The following is a 25,000-nucleotide window of genomic DNA, read 5'->3' as shown; positions in this document are numbered from 1 at the left end:
CCTACGTAGCTTTCTGTTTTCTGTGCGCGCCAAAATCTAATCTTCGCTTTGTAGTAAAATCGTTCACAATAGGGCCAAGGTTGCAGAGAACGTTAAGTTCGTAGACGACCTCCAGCAAGCGCTAAGAGAAAGCTTAGCTGTGTCTCCGGTTAGCTAATTAAAATCTGAACAAAAAATTATTAATGCAGTAAATGGTTTGAACCCGGGGGTAACATGTGAAGGTGTCGTCTGATCGTCCGGGTGAGTGTAGTCCTGCGAAGGACTGTTGTCGGTGGTAGTGACTGACGTTTCGACAACCTGTGCGGAAGTCATCATCAGAGTCGAGTGAATGATTGTCAAGTGGATGATCAACAATCATTCACTTGACTCTGATGATGACTTCAGCACAGGTTGTCGAAACGTCAGTCACTACCACCGACAACAGTCCTTCTCAGGACTACACTCACCCGGACGATCAGACTACACCTTCACAAAAAATTATTAACGAGAACATCGTGAGGAGAGATGTTTTCGGGCAGTTACCGAAGTGGTTTGGAAAGAGTTTAATCTTTCAACTGCTGCCTACAGTGTTGAAATTCTTGAGCTGGGAAGACCACGGATTCTCTTCTAGTCCCTTGGTCATTGTCATTTCACCTCTTCTGTCGATTGTTGAAGACCAAGTTAAATACCTTTGATCATTGGGAATCGATCCGATGCTGCTTTCAATGGGAAAAACAAAACCAAAGACCAAGAAATATTGGATGGAAAGGGCGGGTTTGCTTTATTGCAAATGTCAGCTTAGTAGTACAGGGTCATCTACCCACATCTAATAAACAACAGTTTCCACGCTTAGCTTTTCTTTTTTTTCAAGCGTAGATTGGATTAGATTTTGGCACGCACGGAAAGATACGCTAGTACCAGTTGCTCGACATACCTGCGTGGCCCGTGCGACGAAATAACTTCACGGGATTGGCAAAGTTTCAGTCATAGCAAATTATGTAAAAAATCTAGAAAGATTTAAGCTTAAATCTCGTCTAACGTTTAAAGCGACATATCAATGACTGCAACCATCGTGTTGTATACAAACCTCGCAAACTTGAAAACACGTTCTCTAGTGATACCTGTGATACTATTCAGTATAATTTCTGGTAAAAATTTTCGCGGACAATATGATCGATTTCTCTTACATTGTTTGTTGAGACGGAAACTTTTCACTTCAAGCAAATCTCCGTCGCACGGTCCAAACAAACATAGCGAGCAACTGAGCTACCAGGATATATGTCCGTGTTAAAACACACGAAAGGTTTCTAAAGTACACCTTACTCTGATAGGGCAGAAAAACACAAAGATTTTCTGGCACCAATCAGATAGCAGAACGACTGCGACCGTTTAGAACTAGTCTTGTAAGACAATGTCCCCAGGGGCTCTTCATGCCCATACTTGAAATCGACTCAGCCCCTGGGTCTCCGAGGATATAACCGAACCGTGAACCAAATGTAAGCGCAATGTTGCTAGTTCAGAAACATGATTCTCACGTGCAGAATAACGCTAATTAATTCCAAATGACGACTACTGAGATAAAACGCAAAAATAAAAAATTGGACTATGAAGCAAGTGGTTTCAAGAACTAAGGTCGTCTGTTACATATACGAAACAGGAGCAAACAGTTATCTAACTCCTATCATAATTTAATGTATCATAATTGAATGTTTATGGTACTTCGGGGGATATCGATAAAGCTCATTTTAGGTATAAAAAAAAGCGAAAGATCTGCAAAGGGCATAGCCCATAATACATCACTGCAGATGTGCGACAAAGAAAAGTGTTGTGTTCGAATATTTGTTTATTTAAAGGAAGTTTTATAAGGGTCAAACCTGCAAAACCACAACTTTCGCTGAAATATTTGTAAAAGCCAACGTTCGAAATCTTTATATTTAGACTACTTCTTCTCCAGAGGCTTCTGTGCCTTGTTAAGTTACTCGTGCCGGTTGTAAGACTACGACTCACGGAGCACGTTCATATTTTTCGCACGCACCTTTTCCCGGCAGCAGTCCGAAAAAAGCTCACATCTGGAAACAGTGGCTTTGAAAAATCAACTCAACTAGTTAGTTATTTAGTATTCTTTTCCAAGAAGGTAGCCAAATAGTGATCTATCCCCCTCAAATAAGGTCGGGTCCAAAGCTAGCAATGCATTATATGACGAAACATTATAGAGCGTGGCTGATGCGGAATGAATGCCCAATTGCTCTCAATCCGCCTTGAACAGGCAAGAAGAGGTATAATTACTGTTTCCTGTTTTCTGGATCGTCTGTTGAAGTCACAGTGTACTCTTACTATAGCTATGAACGAGCTGTAGATATCCCTATGAGGAGAACGACAAGCAATGCTGTTGCAGAGTTCACATCTTTTCTCTGCAACTCATTTTATCAGTAAACGAAAATGCCAGTTTGAAGCACCCGTGTCACATTTTCTCATAGCGTAACACCCGGTATTTCTCAATTGAGAATGTGGGTAGTACCCAAGTGAAATGATCGTCTGGGCCATCTGAGCCGTCTTATGCCGCTTATTTGAGGCATTGTCTGGAGCAGCCAATGAAATCGCTTTATGGAATAATCCACGTTCGCCCGCGAGTAACAAATTCCACAACATGCCGTCTGGTAAGCCTTCAGCGAGATAGTGGTTTTTCTTCGTGAGGAAATACATTGGCGAAACGTACTCGTATCTCAGATGAACAGAGAGGTATTTTAGAGCGGTTTTTTGCAGGAGGGATGGTTGGAACGGCAACCATGTACAAGGAGATGGTTTTAAAAGCGTCAACGGACACTGGTTTGACGAAGGCACAAGTCCAGGTAAGCTTATTAAATCATTTGGTTAACCTCGGCTGTAGCTTTATACCAGGTTGTGCCGCATTTTATCTCAATAATTCCACAAATCAAACAAAACTAGCAATTCGTATACATCGTAGATGCATTTATATGTCAATAATAGCCTAACGCTTAAAGTTAATTGGATGTTATTTAGATCGTGATGAGGTACAGTTTCTATACTATCAGACAGTTAACTCTGCTTTAATTACTCAAGCTCAAGATCATTCACGTTCATCATACATGTGTATTTGCATTTCAAGGTAATCCATCGATTTCTAAAATTTAAGGTTTTTATTTGAAAACATTAAAAACATAAGAAGATCATATGCAAAGAGAACATCCAATAAATTAACGCGGAAGTTTTATTGAAATCTGATGACTACATTGGCCGTCACCGAAATTATGCACCAATTAATTAAAATTTAGACAGCTCTGAAACACGATTTGACTTTTACTTTCTGTGTTATCCACGTTGCCATTCTTGTGTGACAGAGTCACTTAGGCTTATTTCCTACTTAAAACATGTTTGTTCTGTTTATTCTATTCTATGGAATTTTAGCGATTTGTTAGTAATGTGTTAATTCTGTTAGTAATGTGTTAATTGTATTATTCCTTTAACTGCCGATTTCCCTTATGTAATTCCTGTTTAATTGCCGATTTCCCTTATGTAATTCCTGTTTAATTGCCGATTTCCCTTATGTAATTCCTGTTTAATTAATCGCTCCTAGCCCAAATTTGGTTTTAAGTTATTTTTACCTTTTCCTGTATTTTACTATAAGTTACAACTGTTTGCTCGGTGAGTTCAGTTGATTTGTTGCCTTCCTGAGAGTGTCTTTAAAGCGGATTCTAAGCTATACTAGCTTTTGGTATGTTTCAGTATTTTATGTTTGTTTGAGCCCTAAGCTTAGCATGTAGTTGTTTCCATTGTATTTTTGTAGTGATTTTCGGGTTAGAATTTGCTTAGTTTAGCCACATACTCTTTTTATCTTACTACTGTATCTTATTTATTTTCTCTGCTATATGAACTTCAATTGTTTTCGTTTAGCAGCTGTAATATTTTGCTTACCTGCTTCCAATTCATTGTTGCTATGATTCCTGTGTTTTCAGAACCAAATTATGGGTTCATTACACTAGTAATTTCATTTTCTCCTTTCACTGTTTTATACTGTATTAGCTCAAGTTGTAATATTAAGCCTAGCTTGTAATCTTTGTTGAATTCATGCCTGGTGTAGCAATCACTATTTTTGATAGTTTCTGTCACACAATTTCCTGTTTTCAAGTACTTTGTTTGTTTCCTTTCTTTACTGAATTATTTCTGTCTGTAGGTTATCTTTTACTGTTAAGTACTTTTTCCTAAGTCATTTTAATCTTGCTACATCATTTGGCTCATTGGAACTTTGTTTTCTTATTTATTGTTTAGTGTCACTCGTTCCCGTTTTTTTTATTGTACCGTTGCATTTATTTGCTGTGTAATAAACTTGTAAATCTTCCCTCGGATCTTTTGTTCTTACGTCGACCGTTTTGGCCGTCTTACACTTGTATCATAATAATATTTTTGACTGATACCATCATTAAATTTGGCAACAGCTGGTATTGTTTGTAAAATATTTTTCGTCTTTTCCAATAAACTTGCGTGTCACTTCCTGTCTCGATTAGGCTCTTCTACATGCGGGTGGAAGCCAACATGAAATTATAATTTGTAATTAATGAATAAAATTTTTTTTTATTTGTTTTGTTTTGTTTTGTTTGACTACAACTGTACGAATTTAAGATAGTTGTATTATTATTATTAGTGTTTTTATTATGCAAACCCACAAGCTCATTTTGTCAAAGCAAGGTTCGGTTTATCCTAGGTTAGGAAGAAGTAGAGGGTGGCTGTTGTAGGTCTAATAATAATAATAATAATAATAATAATAATAATAATAATAATAATAATGATAAAGGAGTTTCCATAAAGAGCGGTTACCGGCGGTCTACCGGTACCTGTAGGACCTCTTCCTGCCATCTGTTTGGATTTCATTAGTGAAAATAAAAAGTGATTTTAGTGGTCACAGCTGTCAATTAGACCTTCAGTGGCCGCTTATAAGTATTGTTATTGAAACCCCTGATAATAACACCTTTATTTAGACACGATAGTGTTTAGAGCTGAACAGCCTGTGGGGTTGTGTATAAATCCAAATAAACTGTAAATGAGGTAAATTCAAATGATTATGGTTTTTGAGGAGAGGGGAAAACTGGAGTACCCGGAGAAAAACCTCTCAGAGCAGAGTAGAGAACCAACTAACTCAATCCACTTACGATGCAGGGTCCAGGAATAATACCCAGAACACATTGGTGGAAGGCGAGCACTCTCACCACTACGCCAACTCTGCTCCCTCTGTCTGTTGTCTAAAGCATATTAGATACTATATTCAAGCATGTACGAATACTGTAACTAGTGGCAAGGCATTATTGCAGTATTTCTCAATAGTTCTGATGCATACCTCCTCTTTCTCCTCTCCTCTTCCTTTTTCCTCATGATAACACTTTTATGGTCTTTGATCAAAATTAATATAATTAAAAATAGTTTATGCATGTTTATTCAGCTGTCATCAGTGATAATTATTACTAATTTTAGCATAATGAGTAATATAACACTTACACTGAATGATTTTTGCAGAAGTGGTCGGGAATCAGAAAAGAAAAAGGCCACAAGTATCATCTTCTTCTGCAGATGCCACATTAAAAAGATTCAAAGGTGTCTAAGGACCAAATTCTTACAATTTATTTTGTGCTGAATTCTTTAAAACAGGTACTTGTATTAGAAGGAAAATATATTTGATTTACAGATACTCAGTCATTTTCTTACAATGCTGATATTGTCATTATTTTTCATTTCAGTCCTGTTTTATCCATACTTACTACATTGTATAGGTGCAGTCAGTTGTGGCTTAATGTAAGTTATAAGTAGGAATTAGCATTAAATACAGCTGTAGGTATGGCCCTGGATTCAAATACTTTTTAAAGCAGGGATAAAGACGATATCGTTAAAAGACGGAAATTGACAGTTCACAGACAGGTTTATAACAATCCATTACTACAGATTGTTAAGACCCTAGATAGTTTTCCAGCCTGGAAAATCAAGTGCACAGCTGCCTATTTCCCCCTGGCTTCCAGCTATTATCTACATTCCTTGTCAAACCTGAGTTTTTGGTTTCATGTTTGTTTTTATGTACACTATACTCACATGTAAATCGATAGCAACACTGTAAGGATCACAAATTTCTCAAATTAATTCAAAGTTTACTGTTTAATGTAATGGTTATGAGTTCTTGTAAATGCACAATGTTTGTGCAGGAGGTCAAGGGTTTGAGCCCCGGCCGGACCAACACTCAGGGGCTTAAAATAGTTGAGAAAGATATGCTACCTTTCTATAACATAAAGAAATGTTTAGATATTCTAGTTTTCTTGGATAGGGACAATGAAATGGAGGTCCTGTCTCCTGCAGCGTTAGGGGCAGGAGACGTTAATTTCCCACGCACCAGAATACTGTGTGATGGATGTCCTCCCTTGGGGTGGGATGGGTGGTAAACAGGACCCCCATTGATACCAGTGTTTACAACACTGAAGGGGCTATCCTGTATGTCTACTCTAGACTCTCTTCCAGATAGGAGGGGGTCTCAGGACAAATACGTGTATACATGCATACCAATACAAGTTGATCCAGCACTGCCTGACAAATGACTAAAACCTGTATAATGGGTTGTAAGTAATGTCAGTTGCCTACAACCCATTATGTTGTATAACGCGTAATGTCATGATTAAGTATTGCTACTGCTTGACATCATAGCTATTAATATTAGGAACAATGGTTTTGATTTGTGTTATTGTAGCCTATAAAAGTAATTGTTTTCTCACTCAGACATTCTTTTCAGAACTGCTCTAGCTTGCATGAAGTTTTGGAAAGGAAACAGGCCTTTCATTGATACCTTGACATTTTTCAAGTGGTCAAATGTAGGCTTTATTGCAGATCACAATACAATTTATAATTATTTTGAATCATCAATGTGTTGATAGCTCATTGTTGGGAAATGACTGATCTTTAATTTAGTAATCAGTAAGTGTTATGTGGCTGTAATGTGGTCTTGACTGACATCAATGCATGTGATTAGTGCACTTGGTCATATATTTTTCATGAATCATATATGTTCTTTTACTGAGTTGCAGATGAATGTAAAGGTCTTACCTACCAACAGAAGAATAAGAAAGCATCTGAAAAGTGGTGAGAAAGAAGTGACATGGAGAAAAAAAAGTTTGTGGATTCTGCAAAAGTTAATAAAGAATTAAATGTCAAAGTATCAGAACTCACGGAGGAGCAGAAAAGAAAACTAATTGATAGACACAGAAAGAAACTTTTGGAAGAGGTACTATTAATACAGCTGTGTATGTTCACCCTGATAGAGTTAAGATGCCTACCTTCAAAAAACATTAATAATACTAACCGTAATTATGAGTTATTCATATTGAGCATTTCCTTAGGGGATTTAAAAGAAGTATTTTCGGGTCAGACCTATATCTTAATAATTAAGACTGAAGATAATATAACCTTTTTAATTGCCTTATTTTATTGCATGTATAGATCCTGGTTCTTGAAGATTTGGGTTGTCAGACATCCACATTATATCTGGATATCAGTGGTGAAATGTACAACCTTGGATCTAGGGCTGGAACAGCATTTCTTGCAACTAATCAAGAGATAAGCATAAAATTTTGAGAATATTTTGGTAAGAAGACAATATTTGCTTTCAAACAGTGAAATTTTATGTGACAAGTTCACCATAATTATTCACTTTGAGTGAGGTTAAGAATATGGAATCGAGTGTACTATTTTGCATTTTAAACCAAAGATGGCATCTGCAGCCAATATCCTATTTGTGGATTGTGGCCATATAATAGATGATAGGTTCTTAACCAACCCTTGATCAACCGTTTTCCTCCCCAGTCCTGCCTCTCTCTTGTTTTATGGTGTACATTGTGTATATTTTCTAGTGTTTGATTGCCCTTGCCTTAGCAGGCAATACATTAAGATTTTAATAAAGCAATTACCCTATATGAGTTACCCTTACAAACAGAGCACTGCAGATATTTCATTCACTGTTTAAGGTTTGCCATTTTGTGGGAAAACTGGAACATAAAACATCCTTTTTGTGGGTGTTGGTGGACCTCGTGAAGTGTCCATTAATGGAAGCTAAGAACTATGAAAAATGAATGTAACAGTTTGGCACTTTGTTTCAAGGAAGGGAGCATGTCTTCAAGAGCTGCATCAAAGATGATGTTAATAAGTAAGATCAAGATGCAGACACTGCTGTGATCTTAGCAAACAGGACAATGTCTTGATTGAGTCACCTATATAACAATTTTGCCATCTACCTTAGAGTCTGAGACAAGGAATTTCAGTGAGGGGTTGCATCTCATGGGACTACAGTACAAAATCCTATTTGACAGGGACTGGTTTTGATACCAAGAATAATTTATTTTCAAGTACTCCAGAGTTTTTAAACATTAATGTTATAGGTGTTGTGACTTTTTCAAAATTATGGTACATGTATGTAAGTTGAACCACAAAGAAGTGTATGGGCCATTTAATAGAATCCTCATGTGAAACTTACATGTAGCTACCATTTATATCTTGTTTACATATTAAGGCTTTTGTTCACTTTCTGTTTTATAGGTGCAAATAATCAGCAATTTACTATTGCTCATGTGCAAGACCTTTTCAACAAGAAATACAGTATTTAAAAAACTGCAGAAGTTGTCATTAAACAACCACGTTTTGTATGTAACTGATGGTTTGAGTTACAAATGGAATGTACTAAAGGAATGTAAATTTCAGTTTAATGCATGTATGAATTATTTCAGAAATAGAATTTTTCTGGTTTAGTTAAGAAACAGAATTAATTACAGTGATGTTTTAAATAATGATCAAGTACTGGGAAAGAACATTATCCGCACTGCCCATGGCCCTCTTTACTTTGAGTGTTGTGCAAATTTGGATTCTGGGGAGCCATTTTGTTTACCAGGGGCCATTCGCTCTGTTATTTTAGTTACACTTAGTCAACAAGGATTGTGTACTGTGTAAAAAGGGCTCAGTTAAGGACCAAAACAGTTACAGTAATTACTTCCTCAAAGACATGGCTTTTGCTAGAATGTTATGAATAATTTGTTGTTTTTCTACTGAGGCCAACTCAAAACCAAAATTCACTGCTAATTTTTTACTTAGATATGCAAACATTTGTAAGTAGCGAGCAGAATGGTCATGAGTAAAAGTTGTCTAAAGTTCCATCATCTGCCTTAGTTGAGCTCTGAAGGAAGTCTTAGGGTAATAATTTACTGTAAGTAAATTTAAGGTATTTTTGCAGTCACAAATTTGATTAATTAAAAGTTATTAAATTAATTTGCTGAACATTTCACTGATAAATGAACTTTAAAAACCCTCCATCTGGTTCGAAATCAGGCTAGATTGCTGTATCAAAGTTAGGTCAATTTAATTCCATAAAGGTATAACCAAAATGCAACTGTTCATTCACATCATGCCGCATTAGACCAATCAATGGAAATGAAATCATCGATCAATTTAGCTACATTACAATAAAATGTTAAATAGTATAATCTAAGTGAAGAGAATGACCCAATATTGATTCTAGAACCTAAGTGATAATAATTAGCCTAAGAGAATACACTCTTGATTGAAATGCCAAGACCAAGTATTATGCTGGAGCCAGAAAGTGTTTTTGTTGATGAAAGTCATTTAACCCTTTAAGCATACTTTTGAATGTTAACTCTATAGTTCATTTTCAAGGAATTGCTTTTTCTTTTGCTTTTATTTGCTTTTTCTTTAAATGCCTTAAAGGTTGTACTAATTTAATGTTTTGTCATGTGTAAATTTTAAGACGTCTAAATATAACATCAGAAATAGTGAAGTTACACTGGGGAAAGGCCTTTTTGGAACTGATGTTTTTAAGTTTTCTTTTTTTAATCATATTGTAGACCTGTGGAATTGTCTTCCACTACACATTAGAATGATTGAATCTTTCTCATCATTTAAGAACAGTATTAATGAATTTTATCAAAACAAATTTAATGGAAATAAGGATAGATTTTTGTAATTAATTAATAATTATTGTCATGTTAATTATACTATTTGAGCTACTATATTATACGTAAAAAAATTTTTTCTCTTCATTGAGGCAGTTTATTTTTATGAGGAATCTTTGAATTCTGTATAAACTGACCTAATTATTCAGATCTTTTGAATTTTTTATTTTTTAAATAATCATTAATTTATCTTTAATTTGTATATTATGTTAAGACCTGTATAATTAAAATTGAGTATATTAAAAAATTAAATTAAATTGTTACTGCGGACGTGTCACGTATAGGATTAAAACAACACATCATTTATCTTTAATGCTCTCCACTGAACAAGTTTCATATCAGTATATTAAGTGTACTTCACCAGGAAGTGTACTTATATGGTTTCTATTCTTATGAAACGTACCTATAGTAAAGTCACTTTGAATTTGGTGATTCGTTGCAAATTATTTCACAACTATAAAATATCATTGTTTAATTAATACAAATCATCTTTGAGGGAAAATTTCCTTGGTTTCTTCTCATTATTTCTTTTCTGATAGTAAATATCTGCTGTTTTTTAAAAAAAATTGAATTGTACTGTATTGAATTAATTATATTCAATGTGAGAGCAATCGTGCGTTCGGAGAAAAGAGAAAGGCAAATCACAGATGGACACTAATAGCTTTGACCTTAGTTTGAGCTGAACAATCAACTCTGATTTTACAGTTATGAAGCTAACTACACTTGCTAGGGAGATTATTTTTAGTAGCATTAAATATTTATTTCTTTTTTTGGATAGATTGTAAAGATTGTGTGATAACTGTCAATCATACAGTTGTTCATGACTTTTTTGATGAGGTATTTTACGTCGCACCGATTTTGAGCTTGTCGCTTGTTTTCAAAGATGGAACACTTGGCAGGTCTGAATGGGACCTCCTTTTGAAATTCAGCTGAGATTTTGGATGCCACGCTCAGAGATCGTATGGCGACAACCATCATCCAACATGTATCGTTAATAACTGCAATGTATTATGTCATAAATACGCCAGTCTGATACTGAGTCATCGCTGCAAACACAGGACATAACTTTAGATATAGGGTGGGTGAAGAGCAAAGAAAGTGACTAATAAAACAGGGTTGAGTGAGCCACTGGCTACCCCCAAATTTCATATATTTAGAAAATATAAACAGAAAAATGAGGTTGATTTCGCGAGGTTCCAGTGATTACCTGTACACCCCGCACTAACAGGCCGGTTAATGACCCCAATTTTCCAAAAATTAGAAAATAGCTGAAAACGGGGTTGTTCTTGCGAAGTTTCCAGTGATTACCTATATCCCCCACCAAAACACCGGTGAATGACCCCAATTTTCAGACATCTAGAAAATAACGAAAAACAGGGTCGAGTTCAGAAGTTTCCAGTCATTATCCATACACTCCAGACTAACACACCGGTTAAGGACCCCAACTTCAGATATCTAGATACTAAGAACAAAAAATGGGGTCGATTTTGGGAGTTGCCAGTGATTACCCATACACCCTGCAAGAACACTCTGGTTTAGTGACCCCAATTTTCAGATATGTAGAAAATAGCAACAAAAAATGGGGTCGATTTCGTGAGTTTCCTGATTGATAAGCTATACAGGATTAGCTTTACAGGATTAATGCTCCGGACCGAATTTTCAGATATTTCAGTTGAAAATAACAACATAAAACAGGGTCGATTTCGGGAGTTTCCAGTGATTACTCATACACGTCACACTAAAACACAGGTTAATGACCTCCATTTTCAGATATCAAGAAAATAGCAACAAAAAATGGGGTCGATTTCAGGAGTTTCCAGTCATTATCCATACACTCCGCACTAACACACCGGTTAAGTACCCCAACTTCAGATATCTAGAAAGTAACAACAAAAAACGGGGTCGATTTCGGGAGTTGCCAGTGATTACCCATACACCCCGCCCTAACAAACTGGTTTGGTGACCCCAATTTTCAGATATCTAGAAAATAGCGACAAAAAAACGGGGTCGATTTCGCGAGTTTCCTGAGTGATAACCTATACACTCTGCTTTAATGCTCCGGGCCCAATTTTCAGATATTTCAGTAGAAAATAACAACAGAAAACAGGGTCGATTTCAGGAGTTTCCGGTGATTACCCATACACCTCGCACTAAAACACCGGTTAATGACCTCAATTTTCAGATATCTAGAAAATAACAACAAAAAACCGGGTCAATTTCGGGAGTTGCTAGTGATTACACGTACACCCTGCACTAATACACTGGTTAATGACCCCAATTTTCAGATATTTACAAAATAACAACATAAAACAGGGTCGATTTCGCGGCACCTCGCCCTATCACACCGGTTGATGAGTTTGCAATGCTTAATTTTCACATGAAGACTTCTGTTACTTACAGTTTGTATAGATTTGAAATAACAACAGAGAACGGGGTTTATCTCTCGCGTTTCTGGTGACTAGTGATACACCCCACATAACTGACATCACTTAATAACCCCGAATTTTCAGATATGACTAAAAATTATGACTTTGCTAGTTTTCAGCACTTATTTCAACAGAGAGTCTGAATGGGGGGGGGGGGGGGAAAGAAGGGTCCACTTGTCGGTTAATATTCAGTCAATTAGTCGGTAGTATTTTTCACCCTTTGTTGCTTGTCGGCTAAGCAGCACAATGGGTTGACCAGTCCAGTTTGTAACTTCTTGGATAATGTGGAATAAAATGTGCAAAAAGGGCCTGTTTTAAGTACTCCATTTTCAAATAATTGGAAAATGATTGAAAGTGATAACCTATATACCCTGCATTAGAAGATTGTTTAACACCTATTTTTAAATCTTTGGAAAACTATCGTCTAGGACTCGATTTTGTTTGTTCAACTACAGAAACTGGGTCATTAGGCCACTTGGGTAGAAAGGGACTACCCGCAGGTCAAAAAGAACGTTGTCCTAGCTTCTTGAACCATTTTAGACAGAAGGGTCACTTATCAGTATCTAATCTACTTGGGCTATCCAGGCACGTTTGATATCTTAAAAAGTTTGAGGGTTCTCATTGTTGATTCTGTAGAGTCCAGGAAGATAGTTTGATGTTTGGAATTACAGCTTTATTGTAATTACAGCTAGTAATACGCTACGGCTGTGAATTTATAAATTAGTATCAAACCGCAAGTGGACAAAAGAATGTTACATCCAAATTCGCAAATGTATATGCACTACTGATAGTAACTGTTTTTCTTGAATGTATAACATTTTTTGAATTACATTGATTTATTGAAATAGTACAAGGCTGTGATGTACTTTGCAAAACTATCCTCACTAAAAAGTAACTGAAAAATATGCATAACTTTGGAAGCGCAGTGGCCTCCTGGTGAGTGCACTCGCCACTCCGGATTGAGTGGTTCTGGTTCGATCCCTGGCCGAAGACCTTGTGTTGTTTTCTTTGGCAAGACACTACTCTCACAGTGCCTCTCTTCACCCAGGTGAATAAATGGGAACCAGCGAATTTAATGCTGGGGGTAACCCTGCGATGGACTTGCATCCCATCCAAGGGGGAGTAGAAATGCTCTTACACATTTCTTGCTACAGAAACCGCAGTTGAGCGCCTGCCTCAATGAGCCAACTGGCTTGCATCAGGCCTTACTTAATGCATAACTTTGAAACGGTCATAATTACTTTAATTATTGGTGAAAGTCCTCATCATTCCACCCCCTTATAGGTGTGCTATGACACTCTAAGTCCTCAAAGAGAGTAAAGTCATAAAGATTTTCAACGTCGATTGGTGTTTCTATTTCAACTTCATTGAAATGTAAGTAGGTTTCCTCAGGCTCTTCAAAAGTAGGAGAAGTAACCGAGTCTCCACACATACATCTCAGTAACTTTAGGTCCTTTTTGTAGACATCAACTTTCTGTTGAAGGAGTGACCGCAAACCTCCATTCACATTTTCCCCATCCAAGTAAGAAGTGATGACATTTATTTGCTCAGCAATAAACGTGAAAAATCGAAGCATTTCTTTTTTCACCAAGGTCTGTTCCTCCTTACACCTGTCTCCCAAAGACATCAAGTGTACCAACTTTTACTCTATATCAGCTGGCACATTGTTGGTATCATTTGAAAAATGAAGTTCACAGTATATAGCTCACCGCCTGGATCTTCAATGTCCTCAAACGTGACTACCTCATCTCTCATCAGTCTATTCAACGTGGCAAGGCCCTGATTCATTGAATTGACCACTTTGTCAATCTGATTGGCCAATTTTATCGCAATGGCTTGGCCATCTGATATGAAAGACTTAATTAATAACCTGAAAGTTCTTGTATTTCAAAACGCAATCTTGGAAGCCACTACATTTAGAATAATCTAATACATTTTGTATATCCCCTGATCTCTTCAGTCGTGCTTTGCAATGAAGCTGAAAGATGACAATCAATACTTGGCACTCTACTAAGTCTTTAGTTCATTCAAAGGAATCTACTGTTAACCTACACAACTTGACGACTGTGTCTGTTCATGCAAATCAATGAAAATGGAAAGCGTTGTGGAGGTCGTAATTACAGCTGAGTTGGAAGAATTCTTTTTCTGTGTTATAAATATCTAAGTACTCAAACACTCAACTCTCTTGTCAGAGAATGATATCCTGACCTGGTGAAACCAGCTCAATGAAGTTTGAGACTGCATCTTACATAAAAAAAGTAAAGACCTGCATGTTTTGCTTTTAACTCCAAGAGAAAAATTCTTTCTGATGCCATCTTGTGTAATCTCATTACCTCAATGTCCTGCTTCTTTTTACTCAATTGCTGCTGTGTAGTTCGAAAGGTAGCATCATTTTCTTGCCAGCGTAGTCTGATGCCATGCTTTTTCTCCAACCCCAAAAGGGTCTTCTCATTCCTAAAAAAAAAAACCATGCTCAGACTCAGTCCAATATTAGAAAGTTCAGCGTGCAAACAACTTAACATAGGTTGTTAAATCAGATACAATGAAATATATTAAGTTCATATATTTTGAACTGCGGTATTAGATACATATGATACACGATCCTTGTAGTAGATAGCGCTATTTAAGCAATAGCGAAAATCAGACCTGAAAAAAATCAGGCCTGTACGGGATTCGAACCACTGACCTCTGTGATACTAGTGCAGCGCTCTACCAATTGAGCTAACAAGCCAACTGGGAGCAGGCCGTTGAGTTGATTCATAATAAACCCGTGAAAGTGATAAATCAGCTACAATGAAATATATGAAGTTCCTATATTTTGAACTGCGGTATTAGATGCATATGGTGCACGATCCTTGCAGTAGATAGCGCTATTTAAGCAATAGTGAAAATCAGACCTGAAAAAAAAATCAGGCCTGTACGGGATTGGAACCACTGACCTCTGCGATACTAGTGCAGCGCTCTTACCAATTGAGCTAACAAGCCAACTGGGAGCAAGCCGTTAAGTTGATTCGTAATGAACCCGTGAAAGTGATAAATCAGATACAATGAAAATATATGAAGTTCATATATTTTGAACTGCGGTATTAGATATGTATGATTTTCGCTATTGCTTAAATAGCGCTATCTACTGCGAGGATCATGCATCATACGTATCTAATACTGCAGTTCAAAATATATGAACTTCATATATTTTCATTGTATCTTACATATATGTTCCTTTACTCCTGTTTTTCTTTTTTTAAAATACTAGATTACCCAGGGGGATGAAGATTTCCCTGATAACACCAGTTTCTTTGATCATTTAACACAAATCTCTGTTTTAATCATGGTTAAAAAACACAGAAGCATTTTACTAAGTTTTCTCAGAAAACTTTCCTCATTAGCAGACAATACACAGTGATTAACATAATTTTCACAGTGGCCAAAATTGAGACCATGGCATTCCAACAATTGGTAATTAATTATAGTGATTTCATTTTTTCATTGAATTATCCACATTTTATATGCTAGAGGTTAAATTATACTCACTTAGTAGTTCATAACTTATATTTTGCCAATGCTGAAAACGACCCCAAACTTACACACCCACTGGCCACTCCCACCCCTGCAGCTTCTGTGGACACCAATGCCACTCCATGATTGGGCAACATAGCCACAAGAGAAGCTGCAGAGCCTGACAGCGACTCTTTTAATCTCTCTTACCTCTTTTTCCCCACTTATTTCAACCTCAAAACCACTCTACTAGACCATTCCCATTGATGCAAAGGACCAAACAAATATGAATTTTCTGAAGCCAGTGAAGGCATTCTCTGAATTTCAGAGCTAGTTTCTCGATGTTTAAAATTACCTGCGTGAACGATTTTTGTGAAAATGAATGAGATAGAGGAGGATTGGGGTTCCTGTGCTCTGGAGATTGTTTTAGTACCAGGTCATCAAGCACATCTACTGGCACATCTTGCTCCAGGAACGTATCAACTGTTTTCTCAGATAGTGAGTATTGACCATCTGTGTTCACAGAAGAATTAGAAAGATATGTGAAAAGGAGCAATGTAAAAAAAGTTGCAAGTTTAGACAATAGTTAATACTTGTGCTGTAAAGTTCGTGATATGATGAAACTCAGTTGATTTTAAGGGTGACCTACCTTCTCTCTCTGTGGAGCAGAGCACTGTTCTGTTTCCAACCATCAGCTGAAGAATTTGTTGCTGGAAGAAATGTTTCATGCAATGTTTGAATTAACAAATTAATGAATTAACCATTTCATTCTTGAAGTTTACAGTAACACTTTTAATTAGCTAAATTACATGACTGAAGGACAACTTTAGTCAGTGTCTATACTAACAAAAGTCACCACTACTAATCCTCTACACCTGCATATTCTCCATACTGTTCTCTATACATTTCCTAAGGTGCTTACAAGGAGAATTTTTTTAACAATAAAGATGGTGATCATTTCCTCTATTCTCATGACCTTAACGTGTGATTCAGGGGTGATACTGTAAGGAGAAATTAGATGGTAATCACATGTAAGGGTCAAATCAAAGGGTTAGGGATTATTTCATACCGAAAGCATTTCATAAATATGTTTTCTACTATAATTAATGATTATCATTGTTCATTCGTTCATTCATTCATTTTAGTTTGCCATTACCAGTAAAAAAATTAACCGAATACAAAATTTATGATACATCAAAGATAAAATGAACTATTCTAACTAAATTAACTTCAAAATCAAAGGAACTGAAGAGCTAGGTAACAGCAAGGAAGCCGATTAGAAGCTGGGGGCTTACTAAGAATAGGCTTCCTTATTTAACTAGAGGATAAACCATACAAATCAAAGGTGCTGAATGAAAATTTAGATTAAGTTAAAAAGAAAAAGAAAGAAAAAAAAAAAAAAAGAAAAGGTGTGTACATAGCTTAACAAAGAATATATTTATAAACTAAAAATTCAAAGAAGAATTTTTTAAAGCCTTTGATAAACAAGCTGATGCTTTCAGAGTATTGAATTTCCCGACTTAGCATGTTGAAAAACTTAAAACCTTGATGTTGACTTTATAATGTTTGTAACCTCTAGACAGCTCTTTAATTTCTCATCTCTAGCTGTGTCTTTGGCTTTCCAGTGACAAAAAACTGTTGCGAAATTTGAAGCATGTCTTTGACATTACTGTCCATGATTAAACATGTTTTGACTCTGTGAAGGACATCAGCAAAGTCCACAGCATTGCAATGTAACAAAAACGTGTTATAAGGAGTGCATAACCTAGAAATTGAATTTTTTTCTTCATCCATTGACAACTTATAATTCATGACTGCTTTGTGGGCTTCAAGTACATCATGTAATTTCACTGCAAACTCCCCGGCTTCCTTAAAGAAAAAAGATAGAGCCATTATCAATATTTCTGTCAACAAATCATCATCATATCGATCTTTTAAGACTGACCGGATGGTTACAAAAGCTTGGTGCCACTTACACTGACCGCCTCCCAGCTAGCTCGATGGATAGAGGGCTGGACAGTTGTGTGGGAGGTCGAGGGTTCAAGCCACGGCCGGACCAACACTCAAGGTCTTAAAATAATTGAGAAGAATTATGCTTCCCTTTTATAACATCAAGAAGTGGTTAGATATTCTAGTCTTCTCAGATAGGGACAAATAAAATTAATGGAGGTCCCATCTCCTGCAGGAGGGGTAGGAGACGCATGAGATTACTGTGTGATGGATGTCCTTCCCCGGGGTGGGATGGGTGGGTTGGGTTTAGGTGGATGAACCTAGTAGGGGACTACGTGTCCTATTGTTCTTCCACCTGTACAATGTACAAATCTTTTGAAACACAGAATTGTCTTTTATTTTATTTTATCAACTGAGTAAATCGTGTATGAACTCCTCTGAACAAAATTGAAGCCTAAATATCTTAAAAACTTTAACTCTCAAGATCTGAAGGTTAATTCTCCCCTCTTGCTGCTGCATATTTCCTTGTAAATTTTGTGCATGAAGACCTAAACACCGCAAATATGAAGTGAGCTTAAGCTTACTGCAAATTGGTTAACACCAAACTTCGTTGATTTTATCTTGTAGCTGCTGGTATCTTAACTAATTCTTCACTCATTCACAATTTACGACAATTTTTCTCCATCAAAACGCTTACAAAGTACAAACACAATAATTGGGCCAGCACGTGTTGCCCACGATCAAAAAAACTTTCCAAAGAAAGCCAGATCGCAGGTTACGTCAAGGGCACCAAAAATTCATACCATGAGGTTGCTCTAAGGAGCCTTTGATTTTTTCATGTTACATATTATGGTAATTGTCTAGTACCTCCATCCAGAAGCCTACTTGTTATCATAAAGTAAATATGATGGAGAAATGTAAGACTGAGTTTCATGCTCATTTGAATTAATTCAAAGTCAATTGCAATTGTTCAAACATTAACCATTCCATTTCCAATATCTAGTTTTAGTAATTCTCTTTACTGCCTGCCATACAGTTCTTATTATGTTACTACTGATAATTTAGTTGTGGACCAACTAACATTCCCCTGCTTTTCTGCTTGATAGTATTGATATTGTAGGGAAAAATTCTGGCTTAGTTGGTTACTCACCATGGGTATTAAAGATGGAGTGGATTATCAACATTGACATTGAATGTACCTGGTTTCACTTGTTCTGTATGACAAGTCCCAAACAAATCAACAAACAATGGATCCTGAAAAAATCAGATGAATACAAAATTTTTTTAGGAAGATTACAGTTTAAACTAACAGAAAATATTACCAGTTTAATACTAACACTGACCTGGTTTTGCACAAGACAAGTTAGTCTCCTGTAGTAATTGGATTTGTTGGAGAAAAGCGTACAATTATGCCCTGGGAACCCTTGCCAGGTAACAGACCACAAGTTGATTCGAGCTTCAAGACACTTTGACTACAATCAATCATGAACTAACAAAAGCAAAAATTATTACATAAGAACAAACAATTAAGTGTTTAAGCTAAAGGTTTATCTGTTGATATCAAGTTATTATCTAAAACAATTTCTTTTCCATAACACTGCCATTATGAAGAATATGACACCAATCGGAAAACGAGACCTGTAGTTTATCTGTAAATTATAATTATAAGTAGCCCTATAGCGATCTCCCTCCAATGGACTTAGCCAGAGGGGAAAAACAGGTCGGAGGGAAAAACCATCTAACAAAAGACATGAGCTGATTTTTTATGCATTCTGAAGGTGGAAGCATCTGTTAAACTTTGTAAACATGGGAATTTCTTAAGATAAGTGACCTTTATCCATAGCAATTATGCTTACATAATAAGCACCAGATAGATTACCAGATTTTCAAAAGATTTCAAAGGCAACAGGGACTCAGTGAATATTTTTTTGGTTATTTTTGCTCATAATTAACTAATTATCAAATTGGACTTGATCTTTTTTCTCTAGTACTAGTCTTATGGTGATGTCATTCCCTTATCATGGAACTTGTTAATCTCCCAGATATCATAGAAAACACTAATTTAAACATGATTTAGTGCTCAAAGGAGCTGACCTTGCACCAAGGGAAAATGAAGTAATGTTCCTGAAGGAGATAACCAATTTCTTTTGGAAGTAACTGAACAATTACACCAAAACAATTATTTACCTTTCATGAATAATTGTTAAATAAAGAGAGTAAATCCAGAAGTGTTTGACCTGAAAAGCTGCAGGAACATCTGAATTGTTAACAACCTTGAAACTTTTAGCTGAAAACTTGCTAGATTCTACAACTCCCATATCAAGATAGTCAGAGTCAAGACCAACTTCAGGCCCTAAAGAACAGATTGAAATTAAGAAAAATTTGAACATTTTTCAACAGGAACTTCCTTGATTAGAGAGCAAGTGTGGTTCACAATGTCCATGATTGATGTGAGATTACTGTTGACTGAAGAAAGAGTGGAGGGGTACTCAGGTCTATGACACTGGGCTCTCAGAACCTCAACCCCATTATAAACAATTCTGTGGCCAATTAGAGACTCCATTACTTTTAGGCAAATGTAATTTTTGCCATCTCAACTTTTTTCTATGCATGGACTACCTTATAAAGCCTTTCAAGTCACCCTAAAATAAATTAAACACATCCTTATGATAAACATCAAATGATGACATTTCTCTGAATATATAATTTATTTAATCATTTTATACTAGTCTTCTGAGTTTATGAGCTGTTAGAGCCTATGAAAGCACAAACATATCACTACCTTTACCTATTCCAGTGCATTTTATAACTGAACAATTGGTAGCTCCAAGAGCTATCACTTCCAGATAATCCACTGAGTATAAACCAGGATTCTGTGGAGTAAATGATACCTGAAATAAAAGAATACGAACAAAATACATTTTAAATAAAGATCACATACCAGTGAGCAGTTGTCCAAGGAATTAATAAACACAAGTGCAGATACAAGAAGAATATACAGAGAAATATTCAGTTCACAAATATTGCAAACAGAGAACAATGCAATCGAGTCCCTTCAGTTGGTAATACATAGATTCACATGCAACAAATAATTACCTTAAAAAATGAATGGTTGCATTATAATTAAATTAGCTTGTGATAGGAAAATGACAATCCTTACTGTTGCTGGGCATCTGCCTGCAATCCTTTGACAGTGAGTTTTGTCTTAATCACCTATTTTTCTTCTTTACGAGAGTTAAAGCTGATGGTGTGAGCCTATAATGTAAGATAATAAGGAATTATTTACAACACAGGGCTTATGACAGTGTAACAATTAATTCTATCAAATATGTAAAACCTGATTGAAGATATAATTTATGAGAATAACTGACGTGTATATAAGACCAGTATACCATCAAAAATGTTTCGTTTTACTAGAGACCCTGTAACAATTTACAGGGGATCCTAAAAGACAATTAACAATTTAGAAAAAAATTTGCAGTACACTTAAAATGCCCACCCGAGTTTCATTGGGTAGAATGATTCCTTTAGAGGGATCAATGCTAAGACTTTTTAAGTGAGGTCCAGGGTTTTCCATGCAAACCTGATGGGTAAAATAAGGTTTGTTGACATTACAATTACATTATATTACAGTACTGCATCAATCAATTCAAAGCTTCAGCATCTCTGCCCCTTTCCCCCCCCCCCCCCACAACCCCTGACATTTGAACTTTTGATAACTGGTTTCTTCAAATTCCTGAGAAGGGAAAAAAAAAGGGTTCAAATGTGCCCATTTTTTTCTTAAGAAAAAAACAGTGACCATGGCTTTCTACACATTGGCCAAGCTATAAAACCTAGTGAAGTATTTACCTTAAATACATTGATATTTAAGGATATAACACTTGTATTCTGCTGGAGAGACTGGACACATCTCTACAAATTTCCCACCCACCCCAGTCATGCAAGGTTCAACCCGCTACTGCTTCCGCTTCCATTCAGATGATGGTTATTCTGTAGGGAGGGAGGGGACATTGAAGTTTTGAATTGATCGTCACATATCAGTAATCATTAATATTCTTATGGATAAGGATGTATAAGGATAATTTATTTTTATGTCAGGTACACAGGGAGTGGTTGCCAGTTGCCCAGATCTCCTGAGCCAGGGGTTCATGATAAAAGGGACTGACATTACTAGATTCCTCATTCTAGGAAAAATGATAAATTTTAATTGATGGGGAAAGGGAAGGTGGCCTTAGTTTGACACTTAGGAAGGTTGAGAACATTGAACACACCTCAGTGCAATCCTGGAAGCATTCTTGACCTCAAACAGCCTTGTTGATGCTGTACCTAAACAGGTTGGTTTGAAATGAACAGTTCCCTGTAAAACCCCAAAAATTTACAATCAGATATAACAAATCACCTGGTTTTCCACTTAACATGAACTTTTTACTCTTATTAAAACAACAGAGATACTTAAATTAAGATTGATTTCAAAGCAGTAACTAATGGATTGGTAAATCTTAGTCAAAATATAACAAGGAGCTGTTCATAATTGATAACCATGCCATTATGGATTCAAATCAAAGAGTAATGGTTCAATCGAAAATGTCCTAAGATTACAACCTGATTATTGAGTTTTAGAGATGGAATCTCTGCTGATCCAACAAGGCTTATTTCCCAAACAAAGTTGTAAAGTACTCAGTACAAAGTTTCATATATCACATGTTACAAAATAAATGTCACTTGCTAGACAAAAATTGCATTTGATTGTATGTATTGCTGTGTCATAAGCCATGTATTTTTGTTTGCAAAAGCCTGCAAATTCAAAATAAGCAGTGTGGTATGATTGCCACACACTAAACTACTGACTAACCTCACTTGCTCTAAAGCCACACCAGGAATTATTGGCCCGCTGTTATTTTTGTACACACTTTGCTGGGCTCGGCTGTACTGTCACAACCTCAGGTGAATCTTTCCCAGTACAGCCCTTATACTTGATTGGTAAGAAGTTATTATTTAATTTAATTTTTGCTAAGGTTCCCACTTCCATTGGTTTCTTACAGACTGCTATAACTTATTTCTCCTCTAGTTTCAACCATACTTGTTCCAGACCCAAGGTAGAAAAATAAAGATAAAATCTTACAATTTGTTTTGTAACTACCCTAACAGATTGTCATCAAATGCAAAATGGATCGGATTCTGCCCATTGCTGGTCAACAGCAGTGTTCTGTAGGACATGCCATCCACAGTAGTGGCTGGAAAGACCTAAACATTCCAAAAAAGGAACAAGTTACTAATCATATGCTTTGTCAACTAACAGAATACAATCATACTGGCACCACCTAGTAATACATTATGGTGGACTAAAACTGTTTCTATCCATTAGTTTAGGAACAGCATTATTCTAACAAGGGTAGTGTAGTGAAGCATTTGTCCCATTTACACAAGCAAAATGTTTTCTTAAAATTAGGTTGACCTGAATAATCAGTTTGAGAATCTTCAATGGGGAAAACATATCAAACCATGCTTGAAAAAACAGCTTTAACGTGTGTTTTAGCTTTGGTGTGAATGGCTAAATTATCACTTACCAGCTGTTGTACATCCCATTGACTTCTGGGGATAAATGATTCAGTCCGCATTGCAAATGTGAGTCCTAAAAATAAAATCCAATCAATTTTTTTTGTTGAAACAAGGAACTTGGATTCATTGATGTTTCATCAATGAAAATTCTAGATGTAACATCAAAACACTTAAGCTAATAACAGAATATGGAAACAAAAACAGAACTAAAGCCCTGTATCGTTGAATCTAACCATAAACAGAGTTCAGTTCAAATTACTTATTAAAGTTAATTTCAGCACAAACCTGTAGCACTGAGCGAAAGACACCAGGGAGGACACTTCAACCAGTCGATAATCTCTCATTCTCAGTTCCAAAATACAAATAATATTATAATAACTATTGGTGTGACTCAATATCAAGGGCATACTTCACCTGATAGGCAGAGAATTAAACATCAAAAAACATCTTAATGACACTATCAGAACTCTCAAGTTAATTGCCTGACAAAGAATAAGATTTTTTACCACAATTCCTAGCCTCTGATTGTGACACCATGGGTGTCCCCTTCTCGACAGAAGCGGAGGGAGGGGGGTGTGTATTTAAGGGAATAATCCCCTGGAAAATTGCAATAAAAAGTAATAGCAAGGACATGCATTTCTTCATTCTGAGTGATAACTTCCATTGCTGAAGTGTGAAGTGTTTGAAGCAAGTACAAAGGAAACAAGGAGTAAATTCTATTTATCAAATGAAAATCAGTTATATGGGTACTGAACTAGAACTGCAGTTTGCTATCTCAAAATCAACAATTTGAATCAGAAACCTTGAATTCATGACAAATAAATAAATGGTTGTTATGAGCTTAAAAAAAAATTTAGGCTTCTTAACAGGTACACCAGCACAGGAAATAAATCCCTCACCTTATAAAATGTATAACACTCCAGGTCAGCACTAAAAACCTGATTAGCAGCATTCTATTAAAAAAAAAATTAGAATTACAAATTGAACTGTAAACAGAATCAGACAGTAAAGGCAAAAATGAACCAAGTCCAAGTCAATGAAAGAAGCATAGACAGTGTTTACTGACAGTATCAAATAACTTACTGGTCTAAATGTCACTCGGAATGATGCAGTCTTTAGAGGAAGGATGTCTGCTTCATCTGGGGAAACAGAAAATATTCCTTGTTGTGTCTATCAGACAAAAAGGAGCAAAACATAACACAAGAAGAAATCACAATGTAACATTTATTTGCAATTTAAATTATAGGTCTCAAACTAGAGATGGGCAAACAACAATTGTTAATGACCTAAAAAGTACAAGTTTTCACCTTTCATCCACATGCACGTGATTTTTCCCTTTGTATGATTTGTGATGTTTACTGTCTGTATAAAGTAAACACAGAAAACAGAATAAACAATTGAGCTCTGATTCACAGTGAACTAAACCAAAGGAATTAAACCCTTTTTTGAAACCATTTACCTTCTGCTCCACAGCCTTAGGATCCAGCATCTGCCCAAAGTCTGCCTGGAGAACATCCAAACCGACACGAGGGACAATGGTGGTCTGCAAATCATGAATTCAAAATAGTGATCACATTAGAATCAAACTTC

General features: G+C 36.2%; 1 protein-coding gene and 1 long non-coding RNA gene across 13 annotated transcripts in view; one reads left to right on the top strand and one right to left on the bottom strand.

Moving 5' to 3' along the window:
- The first annotated feature begins 2,638 nt into the window (after nt 1-2,638).
- Nucleotides 2,639-10,755, top strand: LOC148721186 (uncharacterized). Of its 9 annotated transcripts, none has more exons than XR_015993585.1 (6): nt 2,639-2,828; nt 5,506-5,583; nt 5,727-5,781; nt 7,053-7,249; nt 7,465-7,609; nt 8,557-10,755. It is a non-coding gene; the product is annotated as an uncharacterized LOC148721186 (long non-coding RNA). The 9 variants fall into 9 exon arrangements; XR_015993587.1 differs by having other exon boundaries at nt 5,506-5,637; XR_015993590.1 differs by lacking the exon at nt 2,639-2,828 and adding an exon at nt 3,526-3,712 and having other exon boundaries at nt 7,082-7,249.
- Nucleotides 10,756-13,057: 2,302 nt separating this feature from the next.
- Nucleotides 13,058-25,000, bottom strand: part of LOC111342566 (cilia- and flagella-associated protein 65-like) — a 15,139-nt gene continuing 3,196 nt past the window's right edge. For 2 of the 4 annotated variants that reach the window (XM_088739863.1, XM_088739868.1), the window contains 16 exons: nt 24,870-24,953; nt 24,718-24,772; nt 24,494-24,549; nt 24,310-24,363; nt 23,419-23,483; nt 22,123-23,095; nt 21,012-21,106; nt 20,640-20,742; nt 20,039-20,204; nt 19,195-19,340; nt 19,051-19,105; nt 17,878-17,971; nt 16,551-17,770; nt 16,257-16,414; nt 14,740-14,860; nt 13,058-14,250 (listed from right to left, as the gene is read on the bottom strand). In XM_088739863.1, coding sequence (XP_088595989.1) covers nt 23,044-23,095; nt 23,419-23,483; nt 24,310-24,363; nt 24,494-24,549; nt 24,718-24,772; nt 24,870-24,899 — 312 coding nt within the window. In that variant the 5' untranslated portion in view covers nt 24,900-24,953 and the 3' untranslated portion in view covers nt 13,058-14,250; nt 14,740-14,860; nt 16,257-16,414; ... (6 more) ...; nt 21,012-21,106; nt 22,123-23,043. The remainder of the gene's footprint in view (nt 14,251-14,739; nt 14,861-16,256; nt 16,415-16,550; nt 17,771-17,877; nt 17,972-19,050; nt 19,106-19,194; nt 19,341-20,038; nt 20,205-20,639; nt 20,743-21,011; nt 21,107-22,122; nt 23,096-23,418; nt 23,484-24,309; nt 24,364-24,493; nt 24,550-24,717; nt 24,773-24,869; nt 24,954-25,000) is intronic. The other 2 variants (XM_088739867.1, XM_088739864.1) reach the window with 2 other exon arrangements.

The sequence above is a fragment of the Stylophora pistillata genome, chromosome 11, assembly GCF_964205215.1.
Source record: "Stylophora pistillata chromosome 11, jaStyPist1.2, whole genome shotgun sequence".
NCBI classification, from domain to species: domain Eukaryota; kingdom Metazoa; phylum Cnidaria; class Anthozoa; order Scleractinia; family Pocilloporidae; genus Stylophora; species Stylophora pistillata.
The sequence above is the reverse complement of the archived record's forward strand: the minus strand, read 5'-3'. Positions and strand labels throughout refer to the sequence as shown.